This window comes from Tympanuchus pallidicinctus, unplaced genomic scaffold (assembly GCF_026119805.1).
Source record: "Tympanuchus pallidicinctus isolate F22 unplaced genomic scaffold, pur_lepc_1.0 scaffold8, whole genome shotgun sequence".
NCBI classification, from domain to species: Eukaryota; Metazoa; Chordata; class Aves; order Galliformes; family Phasianidae; genus Tympanuchus; species Tympanuchus pallidicinctus.
In genome coordinates, this window is record NW_026294802.1 from 55,023,167 (window position 1) to 55,041,843 (window position 18,677).

At 50.8% G+C, this 18,677-nt stretch overlaps 1 protein-coding gene across 4 annotated transcripts in view; it reads left to right on the forward strand.

Annotated features, from left to right (window-relative positions):
* The first annotated feature begins 581 nt into the window (after window positions 1-581).
* Window positions 582-18,677, forward strand: part of NEK6 (NIMA related kinase 6) — a 46,519-nt gene continuing 28,423 nt past the window's right edge. Inside the window, exons 1-2 of one of the 4 annotated variants that reach the window (XM_052668165.1) lie at window positions 582-713; window positions 18,084-18,208. In XM_052668165.1, the coding sequence (XP_052524125.1) occupies window positions 18,116-18,208 (93 nt within the window). In that variant the 5' untranslated portion in view covers window positions 582-713; window positions 18,084-18,115. Of the gene's footprint in view, window positions 714-846; window positions 910-5,747; window positions 5,830-7,442; window positions 7,510-18,083; window positions 18,209-18,677 lie in introns of those variants that run through there. The other 3 variants (XM_052668166.1, XM_052668163.1, XM_052668164.1) reach the window with 3 other exon arrangements.

An 18,677-nucleotide genomic window follows, 5' to 3' on the forward strand; every position in this document is an offset into this window, starting at 1 on the left:
GTGGCCGCACGGCGTCCATCTGTTGCGTCTCCCGCTCTGTCTCCAGCGAGGAGCGCCGCGGAGCTGCGCGGCATCCGCCCGGCGGGACGGAGCTGCGCGGAGCCGGGCTGTGCGCGGGAGCAGCGCCGCGGGACGGAGCGGGAAGCCTCGCGCTGTGCGGCCCGTGCGCGTTCGCTCTGAATTTGCGCTCGTTTGGCGCAGAGCCGTAGGAGGAGAGGCGGCGGTGCGGCCGGTGGGGCTGCCGGCACCCATCGGGACGCGCTGCCCCCGGGGCCCGCAGGTGCCGCTGCCCGGATCTGGGACGGCGCTGCGGTTCCGCCCGGTCGGGCCAAGTAAACCAGACTTGCGCTTTCGCTTTTATTGACCGCCGCGTTCGCTCTCGGCTTTTTCTCCGCTCGTACAAAACCCAGCGGAGCGCTACGTGGAGGCGCAGCCTGCGGCCCTTCCCCCGCCTTCCCTGCCCCGGGGCCGCGATCGGTTGAGGGCCCGGCTCGGCTCGGTCCCGCCGCGCCCTCCCCGCCGCCTCCCGGCCGCGCTGGGTGCGGGGAGCCGGCCCTTTCCGGGGGAGGCCGGCCGCGGGAGGGCGGTGGGAGGGCTCCGCTCATGCTCCCTCGCTCCGGGGCAGCTCCGCGCGGTGACTCATCGCGGGACGTGGAAAACACGCGCGCGGACGCAGACGCGCCCGGAGGAGCGGGGGCAGCGCCGGCCGCCAGGTAACGCGGGGCCGCAGGTGGGCAGCGCGGGGCCGCGCGCGCTCCCGGCCCGGCCTGCGTGGCAGCCACCGAGGGCGCGCGCGGGAGCGCGCTGCGGGGACGCGCGCGCGCGGCTGAAGTCGTCTCCGGGACGCGGCGCCGCTCCGCTCCCGCTCCGGGCCGCCCCGCGCGGGCCCCGCCGCTCCCCCGGCCGCAGGTGAGCTCCGCGGGGACCCGCCGAACGCCACGCCGAATCCGGCCATGCCGGACGGCCCCGGGGAGAACGGGCCTCGCGGGGGCGCGGGGCGGAGGGCGGCGGGGCCGAGCCCGAGCCCGGGGCTGCGTGCGGGCACGTGCGGGGGGAGCTCGGAGAGCCCGGGCTGCGGGGGGGGGCGGCGCCGCATCGCTGCTTTTTGTCTTTCGAATTGTTGGCTCGTCCGCCGGTGGGAAGGGGCGCAGCCGCGACTCCGCGCACGTGCCGGGACGGGCCGCCAGCAGCGGGCAGCGCGGAGTGCGGGCTGTGCGCCGCGGGGCGGTGCGGGAGGAAGCGGGGCAGCGCTGAGGAGGGCGGTGATGTCAGTTCCTGACACATTCTGACTGTCCCGCTGTCATCTCGGCGTCTCTTCTAAAAGTTCAGCGCTGTGAATCACCGCTCGCAGCCGTTTGAGTTCTGCTCCTGCATTGAGACAAACCTCGGCGCAGCACCGCCGCCAACTCTTTCCACTGCTACTTTTTTTTCCTGTTGACATTCTTGGTGACAGTCGTATTCTTTTAGGAAGCAACAGGGGAAAAAAAAAAAAAAAGAAAGGAACTTGTTTCAAAGAAGCGCTGCAGCCCCCGCTGCCTACGGCTTCGTGCCCTACGGGGCTTAGCAACGAGCAGAAAAACGGGGGCGGCTGCTGTGGCAGGAGGGTGCTGTGGGAGCAGTGCTGGGTCTCAGCCCCAGAGGAGGTTTCGGAGCCGGCCTCTGGCTGCAGCACTTCTGCCGCGTGCTGGATGCTGCTCCAGATTTCTTTCCCAGCACACAGACGAGAGAACAGACGCAGTTCAGAGAGTTCTGCGCTTTCCGGTGCCTCGGTGCTCGGTGCTCGTTTTGCTCTGGGGAAGCAGCTGTGGGTGCACGGCTCGGCGGGGCCCGGTGCCTGCAGTCCTGCTGCTTCTGGGGCTTCGTGCCGGTTGGAGCGCTGAGCAGACCGTGCTCCTGCTCACGCCATCGAGGTGGTGCTGCAGATGGCAGCAGGGCATTCTGCCATCCATCTTGCGCTCCCACATCTCCGTGAGCTGTGGGTCTGAGGGCCTCAACCGGGCCTGGGTTTGGTTTGGTTTGGTTTGACATGCAGAAGGATCCATTTAGCCGTTATTTTTTCAGAGTGAAATGAGTTAGGGATTTTTGTTTATTTTTGTGTAGGGGTTGGTGCCAGAAATACTTGTGTGGGTTTTCTCTACTCCTGCATTTTTGTGACTGCAAAATGAAGATAGTGACAGTCAGGTTCATCTCCTGTGCACCTTCAGAACACTTTCTAGCTGTGTAGAAGATGAATTAGTGAATGGAAGGAGCACCTTTTCCTACCTCATGTGTGCCAAATATATTGAACCTTGAGGCCTTGGCAGATAGATGCCCTGGGTTGGGGCAGGCCCCCCACGGAGCTGCAGTTGCTGTGTCTGTGGATGCCAAATCCCAGCTGATGACGTTGGGCATCAGTGCAACCCTGGGGGCCTGACTGTTGTGCTGTCCTAAATGGAAGCCTTGCCAGGACGCATTTCTTGTAGAAAAGAGGTTTAATAGTGCAACTTTCAACTTGAGTTTCTAGCTTTTTTCACTCTGATCTACTCTTCTTAGATGGTCTTGCTGTAGAACAGGCTGCTTGTGAGAAAAAAACCCTTGAAAGTTGTCTTTTTTCCAGTTAATGAAAAAAAAAAAAGCCACCCAAACGAACCAGAAGCTTCATTTGGAAAGCTGGGCTGATCTTTACTATGTAACTTCTTCAGTATTATTAAAATTCAGCACATTGAGATGGAAAGTTGCCAAGATGCCTTGTAGGGTGTGGGCACAGAATTCTGGTTCAAGAAGCCAGGATTGAGCATTTTACCTGTGACACATTCCTGTGTTTGTCTCATGAAGTTGCTGAAGCTGTCCATTCCGCCCTGTGTGGGAGCAGCTGATGGAGCACACACAGTCTGGGTGCTGTGCTGGTCTGTAGGGAATGTCAGCCTTTGTCTCCAGTCTGAATGCATGCTGCAGCAGTGTTATTACCATGTAGAAGACAAACGCAGAACATCTGTGCAGCTGAAGTAGAGCTCTTGGTTGCATCGATAGCACTTACCAAGGGGTGCTGATGTGCTGGGGCCAGAGGGTGTTTGGTGCAGGTGGGTGATGTTCAGTGCTGGACTGAATGGCCTTCCCCTGTGTAAAGGTATAGAAAGGCTGAAAGCTTTGAAAGACAGGGACCCTGAAAAGTTTCTTCTGTAGCAACCCTGTTAGTGCTGGTGTGCTTGCTGTGCTCACTGGCTCTGTTGGGAAGCTTGCAGCGCGCGGAAGCACTTGGCACAGCTTGTGCGCACAGTAAGGATGGGTCAGCTCAAAACTGAGGATAACAGAGATAGCGTGACTCGACATCACAGGGAGCAACTGGGTGCTGAATTTGTTCCACAAAATGAGCTGGTGTGAAACCAAGAAGGCGAAGAATTGGATTCTTTGGAACCACTTCATGAGGCTGCTAGGGAAGAGAAACTGCTGCAGGGGCAGTTTTTGCTGCCCCCATGGCTCTCTGCAGGGGGGAACAGACCCAGGTGGGATGTCTTCACAAAGGAGTGCTGAGTGTGTGCACCTGGGGCAGCAGGCAGCCCCTGCCCCTCGTTGTGCTCAGCTGGGCCTGGGGAGGCCGTCCCCACAGCAGGTGTGTGGCTCAGTGCATCCCACTGAGGGTTTGCTCTCTGCTTTGGCAGTGCTGTGGCAGGTATGGCATGGTGGTTGGATGTGAGAGCAAATGGACAGTGATTATAAAGCTTTTCCACCAACAGCAGTAGTAGGTTCCATAGGGAAGGGGTGGTATCCCCAGTGCTGTTTGCTTTGGGCAGCAGAATCTACAAAATGCAAAATCTACATTTTAAAGTACTTTTTAAAAGCATGCTGTTTTTTTTCCTCCTTGCAGGTCACAATTGCTGCAGAGTGAATTGCACAGACCTTAAGCCCTTGTTTAAAAATGCTGGGCAGGTGTGGGGGAGGTTTGTGGGGCCGGGCAGGGGGTGCTGAGCTGGGGCAGCAGTGAGGCTCAGTGACATGGGATGGTGGTTGTGTGAAGGCAGAAAGCTGTGGGGAGTTGCTTTTAATGGCGGTTCCAACACGGCAGTCTGTAAAACTGTCAAAGCTTTTTATGGCCCGATGGGGCCATATCTTCTATCTTGGCTTATTTCTTGTATGCATATTGGCTTGGATGGTTACTTCAAGTTCTAACCTGTGCTGAGCATTCAGACACCTGGCTGTGCAGCACATGGGTGTACACACACAGCTCTCTTGAGTCTTCCTGACGGTTTTAGGGTTTTTTTTAAAGTTTTCAGAGTATTTAAAGTATTTCAACAAAATACATCTTTTAATGAAATGGATGACAACTGCCTGTTTAGCTTCCAGCATTTAATCAGATGACTCGGTTTATCACATGGCAACTATCATATTGAGAGTACTTCTACACTGTCAGTGCAATTAAAGAAATTAGATTTCCGCAGTGTTTACTTCAGCGTGGTGCTGCTCTGAGTGTCTGCTACCACAGATTCCAGGCAGCGAGCAGCTGTCTGCCGCAGATGGAGAGGAGAAATCCTTCCCCTTCGCTTCTTACTTCTAAAAAGGTTTCCTTCCAGAACCGGCAGTAACGTAACACTACCTGCAGCTCAGATCCCAGTTTCCTGTTACACGTTTAAGTGAACCAGAGGCAGGCTGTATCCAAAACGAAATGGTGTAAGCGAAAGAGACTCGAGGAATTGTGCATTCCAGAGCATTCTTGAAAGCTCACAAATGCTTGTTTAGAAGTCAGAACGAGTTATTTATTATGTCTCTTTTTAAGGGGAAAAAAAAAAAAAAAAAAAAAGGAAGTAGAAATAGAATTGCAGGGCATAGGTACTGATTCAAAGCTCCCCCTCCTTGGGTTGGGGAAGCAGTCCTCACCCACAGCAGTGCTCCTGCACAGACTAGGAGATGACAGGCATGTTTGGTGATTTGGTGACCTGGGGGTACTTTGCAAATGACCTCTTTGGGTTGTGCAGTGTTTTATTAGAATAACAGTGGTATTGGCAGTCCTGTCCTTGTGTTGTTTGCACGACAGAATGGAGCGGTTCGGAAGCTGGAGGATGAGCAGCAGATGCCTGTTAGCATGGTTCGGGCCGGCATGGAGGGCCCCTCTGTGTCTGCTGGAGCCAAGGCCACCTGCTGAGGGCTGTGCTGGGGAAGAGGGGACCCCACAGCAGCGTTCTGGAAATGGGTTTGTGCACAGAGCTGTGCAGCTCGGTGTTGGGATCAGAGGTTGGGGTGGTCTGGCGTCCTGCTGTATTTCTGTATGTGCTGTATCAGCTATGGGGCGCTGTGGGCGTTACAGCACAGCCCAGATGAGATACAGGAGATGGTGAGATTGCACTTTTATTTTCTTGTTTTCTTACCTGCAAAAGCAGTGGCTGCTGCTGTACGGCTTTTCCCTTTATGACTGTTCCTTTGCCATTGGTTTGTTTTCATTTTTGGACTGTTGGCGGTGGACCACAGCCCCACAGCACTCACTGTGCTCCTGCAGTGGCTGACGTGGCCCTCGGCCACGGGCTCCATGTGGGCTGTGTGGGGCTCAGCACTGCTCCGTTTGGGGCAGTGGGAAATGCTCTGTGGGGTGGATAGAGTCCTGAGCCCACACTGACCGAGGAGCCGGCACCGTGCGGATGCTCTGTGAGCGCTGTGCGTGTGGGGAGGGCCTCAGCAGTGGGGAACACGTGTTCCTGGTTCACTGCTCTGTGTTCTCCCTTACTTTGGAGAGTACTTTGTCCTTAACCTGGCGCTGTTTCCTGCCTGCCTGGAAGTTAGTATTGCTGTAGGTGATGCAGCAGCAGCTGGGAAGTGCTGGCCTGCAGGCGGACGCTTCGCAGGGAACTCAGCACCACTCCTGTAAGGAACTTCAGGTGTAGTCTGGGTTGTGTCCTTCCCCTGTGGACAATTCTCTGCCATCCTGAAAAGTGATGGTTTTGTCATCGTTGGGATGTCTTGTGTTTCCTGCATAGAAATGCTGTGGGTGTCAGTACTATTGTGGAGACCTTGTGGTGGGTTCTGGTATGCGTGGCCGTTATTGCAGGCAGAAGATGGGGAGAAAAAGCCGTCGGTATTGCAGCGTTCCTTTTCCCTCAAGGGGAGGAACTTGTACTGAAATAGATATTAGCAAATGTGGGCACCAGAAGTCCCCTTTTCCTTCATGATACTGCTGTTTTTGTCCTCGTGTGCTGTCGGTATTTAATTAGATCATCTATCAAACAGCTGCTCAAAACGCGAATCTTAAAAATGCTCAACTAGGACAACAGCAGCAGGAGGGCGTTGGAAAAGTCCCCCGGCGCTGCGGGTCTGTGTCAGAGCAGCCACGTAAGTCAGAGCGGTGTGCGGCTGTGTGTTACCCTTTAGTCAGTCGGGAAATCCAAGTGGTGACTTTCAGCTGTCACTATATTAAGAACCAGCGCTGCCTTTCGTGGCAGTCTGTATATACTGGAGTCGGTGCTATGTAGTAAATATTCTTGCTGTGTTTTCATAATCATTCTACTTAGAGTAAGTGCTTCTTGGGTGGGTATTACAAATCTGTTAATCTTTATGGTATTTATGGGGTAATTTTTAACTCTCCTGAGCTCCTTACTTCCTTACAGGTCAATTACTCAATTTATAACGTTATGTCAGGCGTAAGAACTTCACCGTCCAAAGGGTAAACAGTGCTGGGTACAGTTCTTTACCTGTGTTTGCTCTTGGTTTTTTGTGTGCAGTGGAATGCAATAACTTACAGTGTGACCTGTTTATTGGGATTTCTTTTACTCTCCCTGGTTTGTACTTTAAAGTGGCTGTGATGACTTATTTTAGCTTTTGTGCTTCATTGCTAATGGAGGGAGCAGGGAAAACTTGCCGCAGCCCTCTCTGAAGAACTCACTGTTAATCACATGGCAGCTACTTAAGCCAAAACTGCTGCAAACAGTGCTTAGGTATTTTCGGTCGGGCACTGCTGTAACTGATGACTGTAAGTCAAACACTGCCGTGCCTGGCAGCACACAGCTCTCTGGGGGAGGCCTTGGCCCCGTGAGATGGGCGCTGACCCCAGCCTGTTCTCACTGCAGCTGTCGGTTTTAAAGTGGAAATCTGTTCAAGTCGACAGGGTTTTGGTGGCCTGTGACAATGAGGCGATGTCTCTGCAGTGTCCCCAGGGCACGTCCTGCTGGGAGCCGGCCCTGTGGTGTGCTGGGGCAGAGGGGTGTGCTGTGGTGGAGATCGCTGGTGGCTTGGAAAGCCTTCTGGGGACATCGCCGATGGCTTGTGCCACAACCAGCTCTCGTGGAAGTTGAAGGGTGGCAGATTTCTGGCAGGTGGTGGGTTGGTCGGCTGGAAATGCTGAGCAGTGTCATATGGAGTTTCCTCCTCCTGCTACCTTTGTAACTGACGTGCAGTCTGCTGTGTTTTCTTTCATGCTTTTCTGTTCTGTATGTATAAGATGAATCTTCTGCTGCAGAAGCAGGTTTCAGTGTCTGTGATGGCTCTGTGAGGATCTAATGAATCCCCTCAGGAACCTGTCTTCGGATGTGCTTTTCTTTCTTCCCAGAGGTAAACCACAAGATCTCTAGCACTTTGGGTATAGCAGTGTTGTTTTCAAAGATTTGGCCAGGTGTTTCTTTCTGGAGTTGGTTGTGTTTTGCAAGCGCATCACAATGGCATTCTCTGTAACCCTTTCTTTTTCCTCCAGTAATGCCCATAATACTGTATGCTTATGGGTTAAAAAAGAAAGGGTAATAAAGGAAAGTTTGTTTTCAGAATAGGAAGGTGTTTATGGCTGGGGTATGGGGTCTTGGGGGCATCCCTGGGGCTGGGCTGTGGGGAGGTGGGGCAGCTGGAAGATATGTGAGGAAGGCAGGCCTGGGTTGGCACGTGTGTCTGAGTGACCTGTGTGCTTGTAAGAAGCAAGGTTCAAAGTGAGCCACGGATCCTTGGTCTCATCAGGCTTTGGCACGGTTGCCTGTTGTCTTTCCTCTTGTTCATCTGAGGCTGGGGACAGGTGAGTGCCAGCTTGCTCCTTTTATTGCTGACACAGGTAGCACTAATGAGTTTGATAATAGCAGCTAGATGATGTGGAATATATTTTTCCTTTGGAGACTGTCTCCAATTTGTTACACAGAACCTTATTAAAATTTCTATTTTCTCTGAAGTCATCCAGCAGCAGGCACAACCTGGGTAGCTTTTGTTTGTGCATCCGGTCCATGGCATTCCAGACTCAGTTGCCTTTGCCCGTGGCTTTCCCTTCGCACTGTTCTGCAGAGAGGACTGCTGCTGCTCTCAGGCCTGTGGCTGAGCGCTCTGCTGAGCGCACATGGCCGCTCTCTTCCTCATAGGGCAGCTTCACTTTGCCAGCAGCATTTGGGCTAGACTGCAAACTCTTGAAGCAGTGAGTCGCTGCGAGCCGTGGCAGAGCAGCCTCCTTGTTGCCTCCTGTGCCGCAGAGGTTGGTTGACCTCCGAAGAGTGGTACAGCTCTGCCTCCTCTCTGCTGTGTTCCCAGTGCTGGGACTTCACATTCGCTCTGTGTCCTGTTTGATCTGAGGCCGTTTATGTCTGCTCACCTGTGGCTCTGACTTACGACACTCTCTGAAAGAAAAAAAAAAGAAAAAAAAAAAAAGCCTCTCAGAATACTTCCTCTTCCTGAAGTGCCAGGTGTGTCACCTCTCCTACGTGAGCTCTGTGCTGGCTGCAGATGCATTTGTTTAACCTCAATTCAGCTCCATTGATTTATGAAGTCCTCTTGCAAGCACTGTGTTGCAGGACTGAAAAATCACTTGTTCACGAGGCTGTGCTTCATGAGTGAGCTGAGTGGGCTAATCAAGTTAATTAGAAACCCCATTAAGCAGTGAGAACACCAGCTTTTCTGATCTGCCATGTCTAAAGCTAGCTGGAATTATTGCTCAGGCTGCACACTGAAATTCTGGCTCTTGTGTAATGTGTCTGACCTAACTTTGTGGTTTGAAAACTGTGTATGCAATATGTTGTTTTCTGTTTGGTTCTACAACAAAACGAAGCTGGGTTTAAGACAGAGCAGTAGTGTTGCTGTCACTCTGTCTATGAGCCGTGAACAGCAATTCTGAGCTGCAGGCAGCTGGGAGCTGTTGTCTGTGGGCAGCAGCTTCAGTCTCTGGATGCAGCTAGGACTGCTGCTGGGAGCCATGGCCTTGTTGGAGGCCCTCGGCGTGTCTGTGTGCACTTAAAATTCCTTAGAGTGGTTTTAATTTGTATAGGAGATGTAATAAAGGCTTTGGATGTGTTATAGGAATACCTGAAAGTATGACTGCACGATGGAACTTCTTGTGCGAATGCCTTACACAGGCTGGTACTTGTGCTCTGGGAAGTACAGAGGGTTGTGCCTGTGCAGCAGCTCTGTTTTTCACGGCTCTGGACAGAAGGCTTCCTGGCATTGGGAAAAGCCCCAGCCCCTCCTGGCCCCCATCCACTGCTGGTGAGAAACAGCTGCAGGTGCGAGGTGGGGAAAGGAGGGGATCATGGCAGTGTGTGATGGAAGCACATGGAGGATGGGTCTGAGTTTACCTGTGCTTACTTGGTTTAGGCGATCCACTGGCACTGCTGGGCTCATGCTCCAGCGTTGGTGCTTATTAACATAACACAGTCATTATGCACAGAGCGGAAGGTGGCACTGAATGGTTTCTGTGTTGCACAGAGCTTGTGCGTTCAGTTATGATTTTCTCAAAAGGTTGATTCCCAGCTTCTCATCAGAACATTCTGTGCAGGCCTCTGCAGCAAGAAAAATTGGACCCAATTTAAATAGACAGTCTTGTGAATCCTGAAAGAATTTGGGCATTTAGCCCAGGAAAGGGAGAGTTCTCTGCAAGAACTTAATTAACCCTGTCTGTCAGCAAAATAAGGAATCAAAGTAGCTGTGCAGACTTCCTGAAGAACAGATCTTCTTGTTCTGCCCCACAGCCGCGATGTGCAGCGCAGATCCAGGAGCTGTGTCTGCAGGAGAGGCGGTGGACGTGCCCTGGGGAGATGAAGCCAAGAGCAGCGTTAGACATAAAGCAGGTGCTGTCAGTTCCAGATCCTCAGGAATGTGTAGGGAAAGACAGTGTTTTACCAATAGAGATGCTAATACAGTTGTCCTTATCATATTTAGTGGACAAAGGATCCAAACCTGTTTCTAATGTGGCTGTTTTTGCAAGTAGAGAAATGTTAAACCTGTTTACTCTGGGAAGAGTTTCTGCTTCCGTTTGGCTGCTCCTGCAAGGTCCGGATGCTGGGAAGCTCCTGCAGCATCTGGCTGTGTGTCTGCTTCACGCAGGCTTTACGAGGTGGCTTTGAAGTTGCCTTTGGATTTGAATGGTATGAATCTTCAGATCGGCTGTGCTGCGTGGTACTCAGCATCATTTCCTGTGACTTTTGATTAGGAGAAATGTAAATACTTCAAGCTGTTGTCCTGACGTTTTGAAGTTGGATGTGCATATATAAAAAACGTCCCCTGGGTTCCTTTTCCCTGCATGAGAGCCAGGTGTGCTGGCTGCAAGGGCTGTGGTGCAGAGCACCCCTCATGGCCACGCATGAGGTTACTGCAGGCAGGAGGAGAGATGTGGCAGTGTCTGGCACATCTTTCCTTCTTCGGAATTGAATGAGTTCTGAGGAGGATAGCATAAATGTTCTTAAATAATTTGGCTTCAGGCTTGAAAGTTCTATTGCATTACAAGTTAGAAGATAAGCATGTTGCTGCATGCTTAGTAAGCAACACAGTAAAATTCCAGGTAGTTTGAGTATGTGTTTGTTTTCAGCATGTTTCGTTAATGCTAGTAGTGGCCTGCGAGATCTGTCTCTGCTGTTTTAAAGACTGTGAAAATGAATCATAGAATCACAGAATGGCCTGGGTTGAAAACGACCTCCAAGATCATCTAGTTTCAATCCCCTGCTGTGTGCAGGTCGCCAACCAACCAGGCTGCCCAGAGCCTCATCCAGCCTGGCCTTGAACGTCTCCAGGGATGGGGCATCCACAGCCTCCTTGGGCAACCCGGTGCTTTCAGAGGCTCAGAATTGCACGTAGAAGAGTAGGAATTAAGGAGCCTTGGCTTCTTGTCTGAATTTTATGCATATGTGAGTGCTGGCTGGAAAAAACACAGCCCACTCTTGCTGGTCAGTATTTGCTCTATTACTTGTCTTCAGAATAACTGTTTTTCACTTCAAATGCAGCTGAATGCTGTCCATACTCAATTTTGTATGTGAGTATGTATTGATTATATCTGCCTACAGTAGGAATAGTGTACACAGAGATGTGCAGGTGGCGGCACAGTAGGAAGTTCTGTGCAGGGAAGGAAGCGGTAGGACTGGTGGAGAGGAGCATTTGTCTCATTGTCACCGTGACTCCTTATTCACAGCCATACATCACTGAGTACCTCTGGCATGGGTTTCATGGGAGCCCTGTGAAACCGTCCCTTGTAATGAATGGATGGAGCTAAGTAGTGTTTAAAATGTGTTCAGGAGACTTCCAAAAACAATTTTATCTTCTGATTTGGGGCTGAGTTCTAAGGAGGTGATTTCACAGAGTGTTTAAAGAAAAACACCACACAACCAAAAAAAAAAGCACTAACAGCAAAAATCTCGCATTAAACCTGTTGTGTGCCACAAGAAGGGGATTTGCAGGAAAACAGTGAAACAGCAGCAAGGATCAAATAGAAGGGAGAAAGAAATTGTTCGGTGTGTTTGGAGCCGCGGGGGACAGCACACAGAGCTCAGGCACATCAGAGCCTTTTAAGCTGGAGGGTGCTGCTGCAACGAGGAGCTGCGTGAAGGGAGGCAGGATGGATATGTGGGAGATGCTGAACCAAAACTGGAAGCAAGCTGGTAGCTGCCTGCCTGCTTGGTGGTGGGAGCTGATGAAGGTAAGGGCACGAAAACCCTTCTGTCAGACCTGTCAGCTAAGTACCCTCTTTAGGTGTAGTATAGATGGAAGGAGGGGAATGCTGATGCAGAGAATGCTTGGAGAATACTTCCAAGTTGCACTACAGATTTGTCCCTGAACTAGACTGGAGAGTACTTGAAAAGATAATGTTGCCACAAATGGGAATAAGTTTCGGGTAGCTTAAAGTTTGTTGACTTAATGTCATTTTGCTTCTGGGTATGGATCAGTGAATTACAGTGTCTGTCACAGCATTTATTTAACGAATATCAGTTGTTGACATGAAGCTGTAGGGCTTCTCAGCCATTTTGCTGCAGCATTCTTGGTGGGTTTAAGGCGTTCAGGAGGCAAGCACCCTGTTACTGCCTGCTAAGGCTGTGCAAACTAGGATCTCAACATTTCATTCTTGGAGGTCGTTTCCATAGTTGGAACGTTTGTAACTTGCATCCATATGAGTTGGATGAAGATAACCTTCTGAAAGGCTTCAAAAACATCATCTGTTAAATGTCATTCACATGAACTTCGATTAAAAAAAAATGCAGCACAGTGTCCTTAGGACTTAAAACTATTGACAGTTTTGGTTTGAAGCACAACTATTAGTTGTGTCTGGTGGCTGATGCTTAGTTACTCACAGCACCAGAGCCAGGCTCTGCCATTTGAAGCTTCCCTGGTTCCACAGATGGAGAAAGCCAATTTCTGCCTGCTGTGGTTCGTCCTTCAGAGCTTACTTCATTCCGAGTGAATAGCATTTTATTAGTTAGGATATTAGCCCTTTGGTCATGGATGGCATTACTAAACCTAATCTAAAGTTGCATAACTGGGTGATGTTAATATTGTTTTTAAGAGTTTGTTCACACTTCCATGTATTTTATGCTTTCCCAGGCTCTGCAGGTGTGCTGTGTCCATGCTCTGTTACATTTGCTGCTGTGTATGTAGATACAGTTTCCTCTTCATGCGGAGCCTAAGATTTTGACTCTCCTGGCTGATGGCACATCCGCATTTGTGCAGCATTTGTGCCTCAATCCTCTCCGTGCAGCCTGGACAGGCGGTAGGACAGCAGCCGTCCATGGGGCGCTCCTTCCAAAGTCCTCCCCATGCACTGCTTCACTGCCCCGTGCATTTCAGTGGTATTCCTTGTGTTTTTTCCTTCAATGCTTGTATTTACAGGGCCTTTTTTCCAGTGTTGGCAGGTGTGTATTTCACGTTAGCACGAGGGGTTTTTGGATGTTAGACTGCTATTTGCTTATGGTAATTTCCAGTCATCATAAGGTGACTGAGAGAGATGAGCTGGAGAGGAAAAAAATTGTCAAGCATTTACAGTAAATACTCCCTGCTTTTGGAAACGCTGTCAGAAGTTTAATTGTTGGGTTCAAGTGAGTTTGTCACACGCCAGACAGAAGCAGTCTGCTGCGAGGAGCGGGTCGTGCCCTCCCACCAGGCAAAAGGGAGAGTGCGAAGTGGGGCTTTGCAGGGCTGCGTCACCTGGCGCTGCAGAAGGGATGGGGCAGGCGGCTGAACCCAGCCTGTAATGAGGTTCTGCACGGCGTGCATGGCTGCGCTTGCTTTGCCAAAGCTCTTCAGTATGATGGATGAGATTTAAAGGTTGATCTGCCTAAATTGCAATGAGAATACTAACGACTGAGATATTTCTGTTGTGAACTATTCCTACCAGACATCACAGCCGTGACAGAAATGGTGTAAGATAATGGACAATAAAAGTCACTCGGAAATAATACTCTCTCAGGACTGGGCTGCCTTCAGTACAGCACGTACCCTGAACTGCAGCGATAATGTAATCATGAGCCAAGATCATCATTTAAATATATAGGTAATCTCATACAGCATCTTGACAGATTTATTTTATGAGCAGGCAAGAGAGAGAATGTTATTGGGCAGTGGAGAGGAGGAAGCACTGCTGGTGCGGCTGTGCTGGTGGGACAGCAAACCCTGCAGCTCTGCCCCCAGGGACCTGGAACCCACAGCCAGGCCTGCCCTGCAGCGTGGGCCCTGCCTTCCTGCCCCTGCGGGGGTCGGGGCAGCAGCCTCTGGGCTGCGGTTTAATGCCCATGGGTGGCTGGGATGATGTGAGGACGTGTGTCTGATTGTGCTTTACACTGGGTACCCAGATAGAGCTGTGTGGGGACTGGGAGAGGGAGGTGTGGGGGAGCAGCTGGGTGGAAAAGCACGTACATGTGTGCATAGCTGTGTACATCTGTCGTGATACTGGTGGGTGTTGCAGCAGGTCGGAGGTGCACACAGCCCCGGGACATCCCAAGAAGGGTGCAGCTCTGCTGGGAGAAGCAAAGCAGCTCTCAGTGAGCTCAGGTACATTTTCTCGAAGATGAATTTGTTGCAGGTTGGGTTCTGGTCCAGCTGGGAGCCTTTCTCTTCCTTCCGTTATTGTCAGAAGCTGTTTGTTCCCAGTGCTTCAGGTGCAGACAGACTGTCCCCACCATTGACATCTCTGCAAATATTGACACAGGCCGCACATTCAGCAGTGTAGGACCTGCCCCTTTGTGGTCACAATGTGTTGCACAGCTAGTGCCAGTATTTCAGCAGCGGGGAATTCTGGTGTGTTTTGTGTTGACAAGAGTTCCCTCTGATTTTGGTACTGTTGTGTTGGCAAAAAAGGAAGCATTCTCGCTTCTGGAAAGGATCTTGTCATTGAAGAAATAAACTAGATCACATGAAACCCAGAGCCGAGGTATAAACAACTATTTTCCTCAAGAGAAGAGGCTGCTAAAATCTCGCTGTTCCTTTTTTAACCTCCTTCCAACTTTTCAAAGAATAACAGGGACACCTCATCACCAGCCGATGGCAGCCTGGGTTGCATTGTTGTTGCACGCTGTCTCCTGGCTGCAGGTAACGGCTCACAGGTGAGACCTGTGCACTCCCTGGGCCATGTGCTTTCCTTGGGGAAGTCATCCAGCTCCATGGCTTTTGGTGTGCTGTGCCTCCTTCAAGTACTTGTATGAGTTGCAAGGAAATGTGTCGTGCTAATTGTTGGAATCCACGGGATAACAGAATGCACAGGTTGTGTGACATGGCTCTCCAAAAGGATTGTGCCGTGCGCTGTGTGCACCTCTTTGGACGTCACAAAGGGCCCTGCGGTGCCGACCTCGCGAGGATCCCAGCCACCTCCACATGCTGCCAGCTGCCCAGAATAGCCGGGCTGCTGCTCGGGAGGACACGCTGTCCCGTAGGTGTCAGCGGGCTGCTGTCATGTGAGCTGTGTGTATCTCTTTTCAGAGCTGATATTTGGTTCTTACTGCTTCCTTTGCTTCCAGCTGCAGCGCCTTAAACAAACAGTGATCAAACCCAGACTCTCCAGCTGATGAATTTGTGCTGCCATGAGATGCTGACTGCCTTTCCTTGGCTCAGCCCTCGCAGTGACACTGTCTGGAGTTTCCTGTGGCAGCCGGAAAGTTTGGGCTCCCCAGGAACGCCCCGGATGTGTGTCAGATCAGGTGGTGGTTCCTCACAATCGGAAGTGTCCACCTGCACTCTTTGAGCTCCAGTCCCATCCTGAGGCAGGACACAGATCCCATGTTGGGTCAGTGTGAGGCTGCGGATGCTTCCTGGCATGGCATGGACGTGCCTTTTGGTTTTGAGACTGCAAATTCCTGAATCCCTTTGGAGATGGGTGATAAGAAGGGCAGCTGCCCGAGCTCCAGGTGCACTGCAGCATTCTCTGCCTACAGCCTCAGATGAGAAAGAGCTGCATGTTGCATTCTGCCTTCAAGGAAATGACATTTCTTAAAATAACTAATAATAAAATAATTAGGATAGTTCTGGCAGTGTAACAGAGTAGCAGTTTCATAGGACATTTTAATATTGATATTGAGACACGTTTTTCATTTTTAAGTATTCACCTTTGCTGCTAATAAATCATCAGATACCTGAAACTAAAGGAAAACTAAAGTTGGACTTCATTGTGCTGATAGCAGCCATCCTGCTTGCAGCAGAGCTGCAGAGCACTGCCTTGAGAAGCGCTTTTCCCCAAGGGCAGCTCCTGCAGCAGCTGTCCCTGCGGCCGTGTGCGTCTGTTTGCTGCAGCTCACAGGAGCTGCTGCTGGCCGGGTCTGGCACGGCTACTTCAGGCACTGCTGACAACTGTGAGAAGAGCTGAGCCTGACTTGCTGCAGAAATTCTTCTGCATCGTATTTTCTCTCTCCCCGTTCACCCCCCTCCCCCAAATATTTAAAATACCTTTGCATTTTAAATTAAGAATTAGTCATTGCTCAGATGCCAGGCGTGCACTATTAATACACTAATGAGATCAGGTTGTGCTCTTGCTGAGTGAATGCTTGCCAAAACTCTTCAAAGTTCTGAAAATGCTGGAGCTGCTGTTAAACATTGCCTTGTCAGTGCTAGGGACAGCAGCAATGCAGCTCTAAAATGGATCTCCCCCAGAACGTGTGTGGATGATGAATATTTAGCTAGGAACAGCATTCCTTAGTCACACAGAAAATCTAGAGCATCCTATTGGATGGGAAAGGAGATCAGCGTGGTTGCTGTGCATGTGCTGTATATGTGGGGAGTGCATTTCTTGGCTGTGTTGCTCCCAGGCCGGCTCCTCTCCCTGCTGCAGGAGCAGCACAGTGCACACTGGAAGTGCCCCTGCTTAGCGGGGAGCCCAGCCGGGCTGCGTCCCAGGGTGGGCTTGGGTTGGGTGGCACCGAAGGCTTTGTTCTCTGAAGCAGCACTGCCCAGTGAGGTCACAGTGCCACGTGGCATCAAAACCTGCAGCTGCACTGGAGCTGGTTGTGGCATCCTTCTTGAACCTCCCATCCAAGCGCTTGCCTGTTCCTGTTACCTGCAGGCTTCTGCTCTCTTTTATAATACAGCTCAGAATACACGCAGTGTTGTCTTGCTGAGGAATAACTTGCTCTGATGGAGGTGCAGGATGCGATGCCGGGGGGTTTGTGTGAGGTGCTGGATTTCACAGCTCTCTGCTGTGCTGTGTGCAGCATGAATGAGGTTACGTTTCAATTTGTGTCGTGACTCTGAACTCCACAAATGAGATCTTTGTGCTTAAAATGGAGAGGCTGCTGGATTGGTCTCCATCAGGTATGAAGGGTGATGTCAGAGTGAAGTTGGTGAAACTGTCTTTTTGTCGAGATGCCTCCTCACTGTTGATGAGCTTACTTTAAGATCTCCGCCTGATAGTTTTGGGGGATTCTTTTCTCCCTGCTGTGGCCTTTTGCTGGGTAATGTGGCTGTAATGCAGAGCAAAGGCTCCAGTTCCCATGTCCTCAGCAGTGGCCTTCTCATGCTTTCAGATGTGGTTTTATGGAGCGTGCACTTGTGCTCGAGCACTGTCTGGCTCTGAGTAGCTCTTGGGCATTGTTTTGCTCTTCCAAATGATTTGAGGTGTGTCATCTCCCATATCTCTCTGTTGAGTCTATAACAAAATAGATAGTAACTGTGATTCCTGGCTTACCAAGTGCATGAGAATCGTAAGGGAAGTTTTGGGTATTCTGTGTTTGAATGTATTACCATCTCTGGAAGAACACACAGAAATTCATGTTGAATGTAAGATACAAAGTATTGCAGGACACTAGAAGATACAGATCCTAAAACAGCACTTAACAAACGTGATGTAGGGGAGAGCTTGCCTTCTCCTTGCCCTATGCATACCTCATTGATTGCGCATGCCTCAGATTTTCAAAGAGCTTTAAATGCCTTAGAAGTAAGCAATGTATGTCTGTTTGGAAATTTTCCGGGGCTGGGTACCACTGTGCTTCAGCACAGGGAATGTTCTGCTGGCTTATAGCTTGCTCTGCTGGTTTGTAAGGACTGCTCTGGTGCTCCAGAACCAGCTGGAAGCTGGCACACTGCATCCACTGTGAGTTCCTGATGCCTAGCAAAGGTGTCCGCAGAAGTGACACTCACTGCTGTTAGATTTCATATTTAAGTCTTTTGTGGTGTACCAGAGAGTGAATAAACTGCTGTATTTCTTATTATGAAGTTACACCCATAGTGTTTGTGATGAAGCTGTTCTTGCCCTGCACCCTCAGGAGCACTGGCACAGCTTGCCCTGGTGCTGTGCTCCCTCCTGTCTGCTTGCATGCAGACATGCTTGCGCGCGGGTTCGTCCTCTCCTGGCAGCTGCTGCTCAGGGGCAGTTGGCTCTGCTTTGCTCTGCTTTGGGGAATTACACGCATTAGAGGAGGGAGGCAGCGGATGGACGGTGTCCCAGTGCACATTCCTGGTGTGCTGATGGCTCTCTCTGCTCACAGCCCGCAGGTCCAGCAGCGCTTGGCATGTGGGCATGGAGGGGCAGCATGAGCACCCGCAGCACCTGGGGGACCAGACCAGCGCGCTCTGCAAGCTGCCAGGCCAGGACTTCCAGCACGACCCGCAGGTGAGCACAGCCAGCCCTCGCCTTCCTTTCTCTGCCCTTTGTGCCCTTCTCTGCTCAGAACCTTTGTGGTTCTGAACGCTGTGGCGCTTTTCCCCTTCTCTGTTTATAGGCCAGGCATATCCAGTTTGAAATGCTGCCAGCCAGCCAGTTTCCTGAATCCGATTTTTGATGATGATAAGAGAAAAAGGAAACATTTTAAATTTTGCTTACAGCAAGTATTTTTAAAACAGCCTGTAAATACATGTATTGCGTTGGCTTTCTCTGTGATTCTTTAAAGAAAAGGACAAAGAAAAGCATGTTTGAATGTAAACAAATAATATTTTATTTCCTTGCATACTTTCATAATAAATGCTGAAGAAGTAGTTACAAAATACCAGACAGAGTTCATTCTGTGTGAAGCTGTAGGCTCTGTGTCTCTGTATTGAGTTTTTTTGGGAGGTTTCTACCCCAATGTGTTGGGTGGATTCTG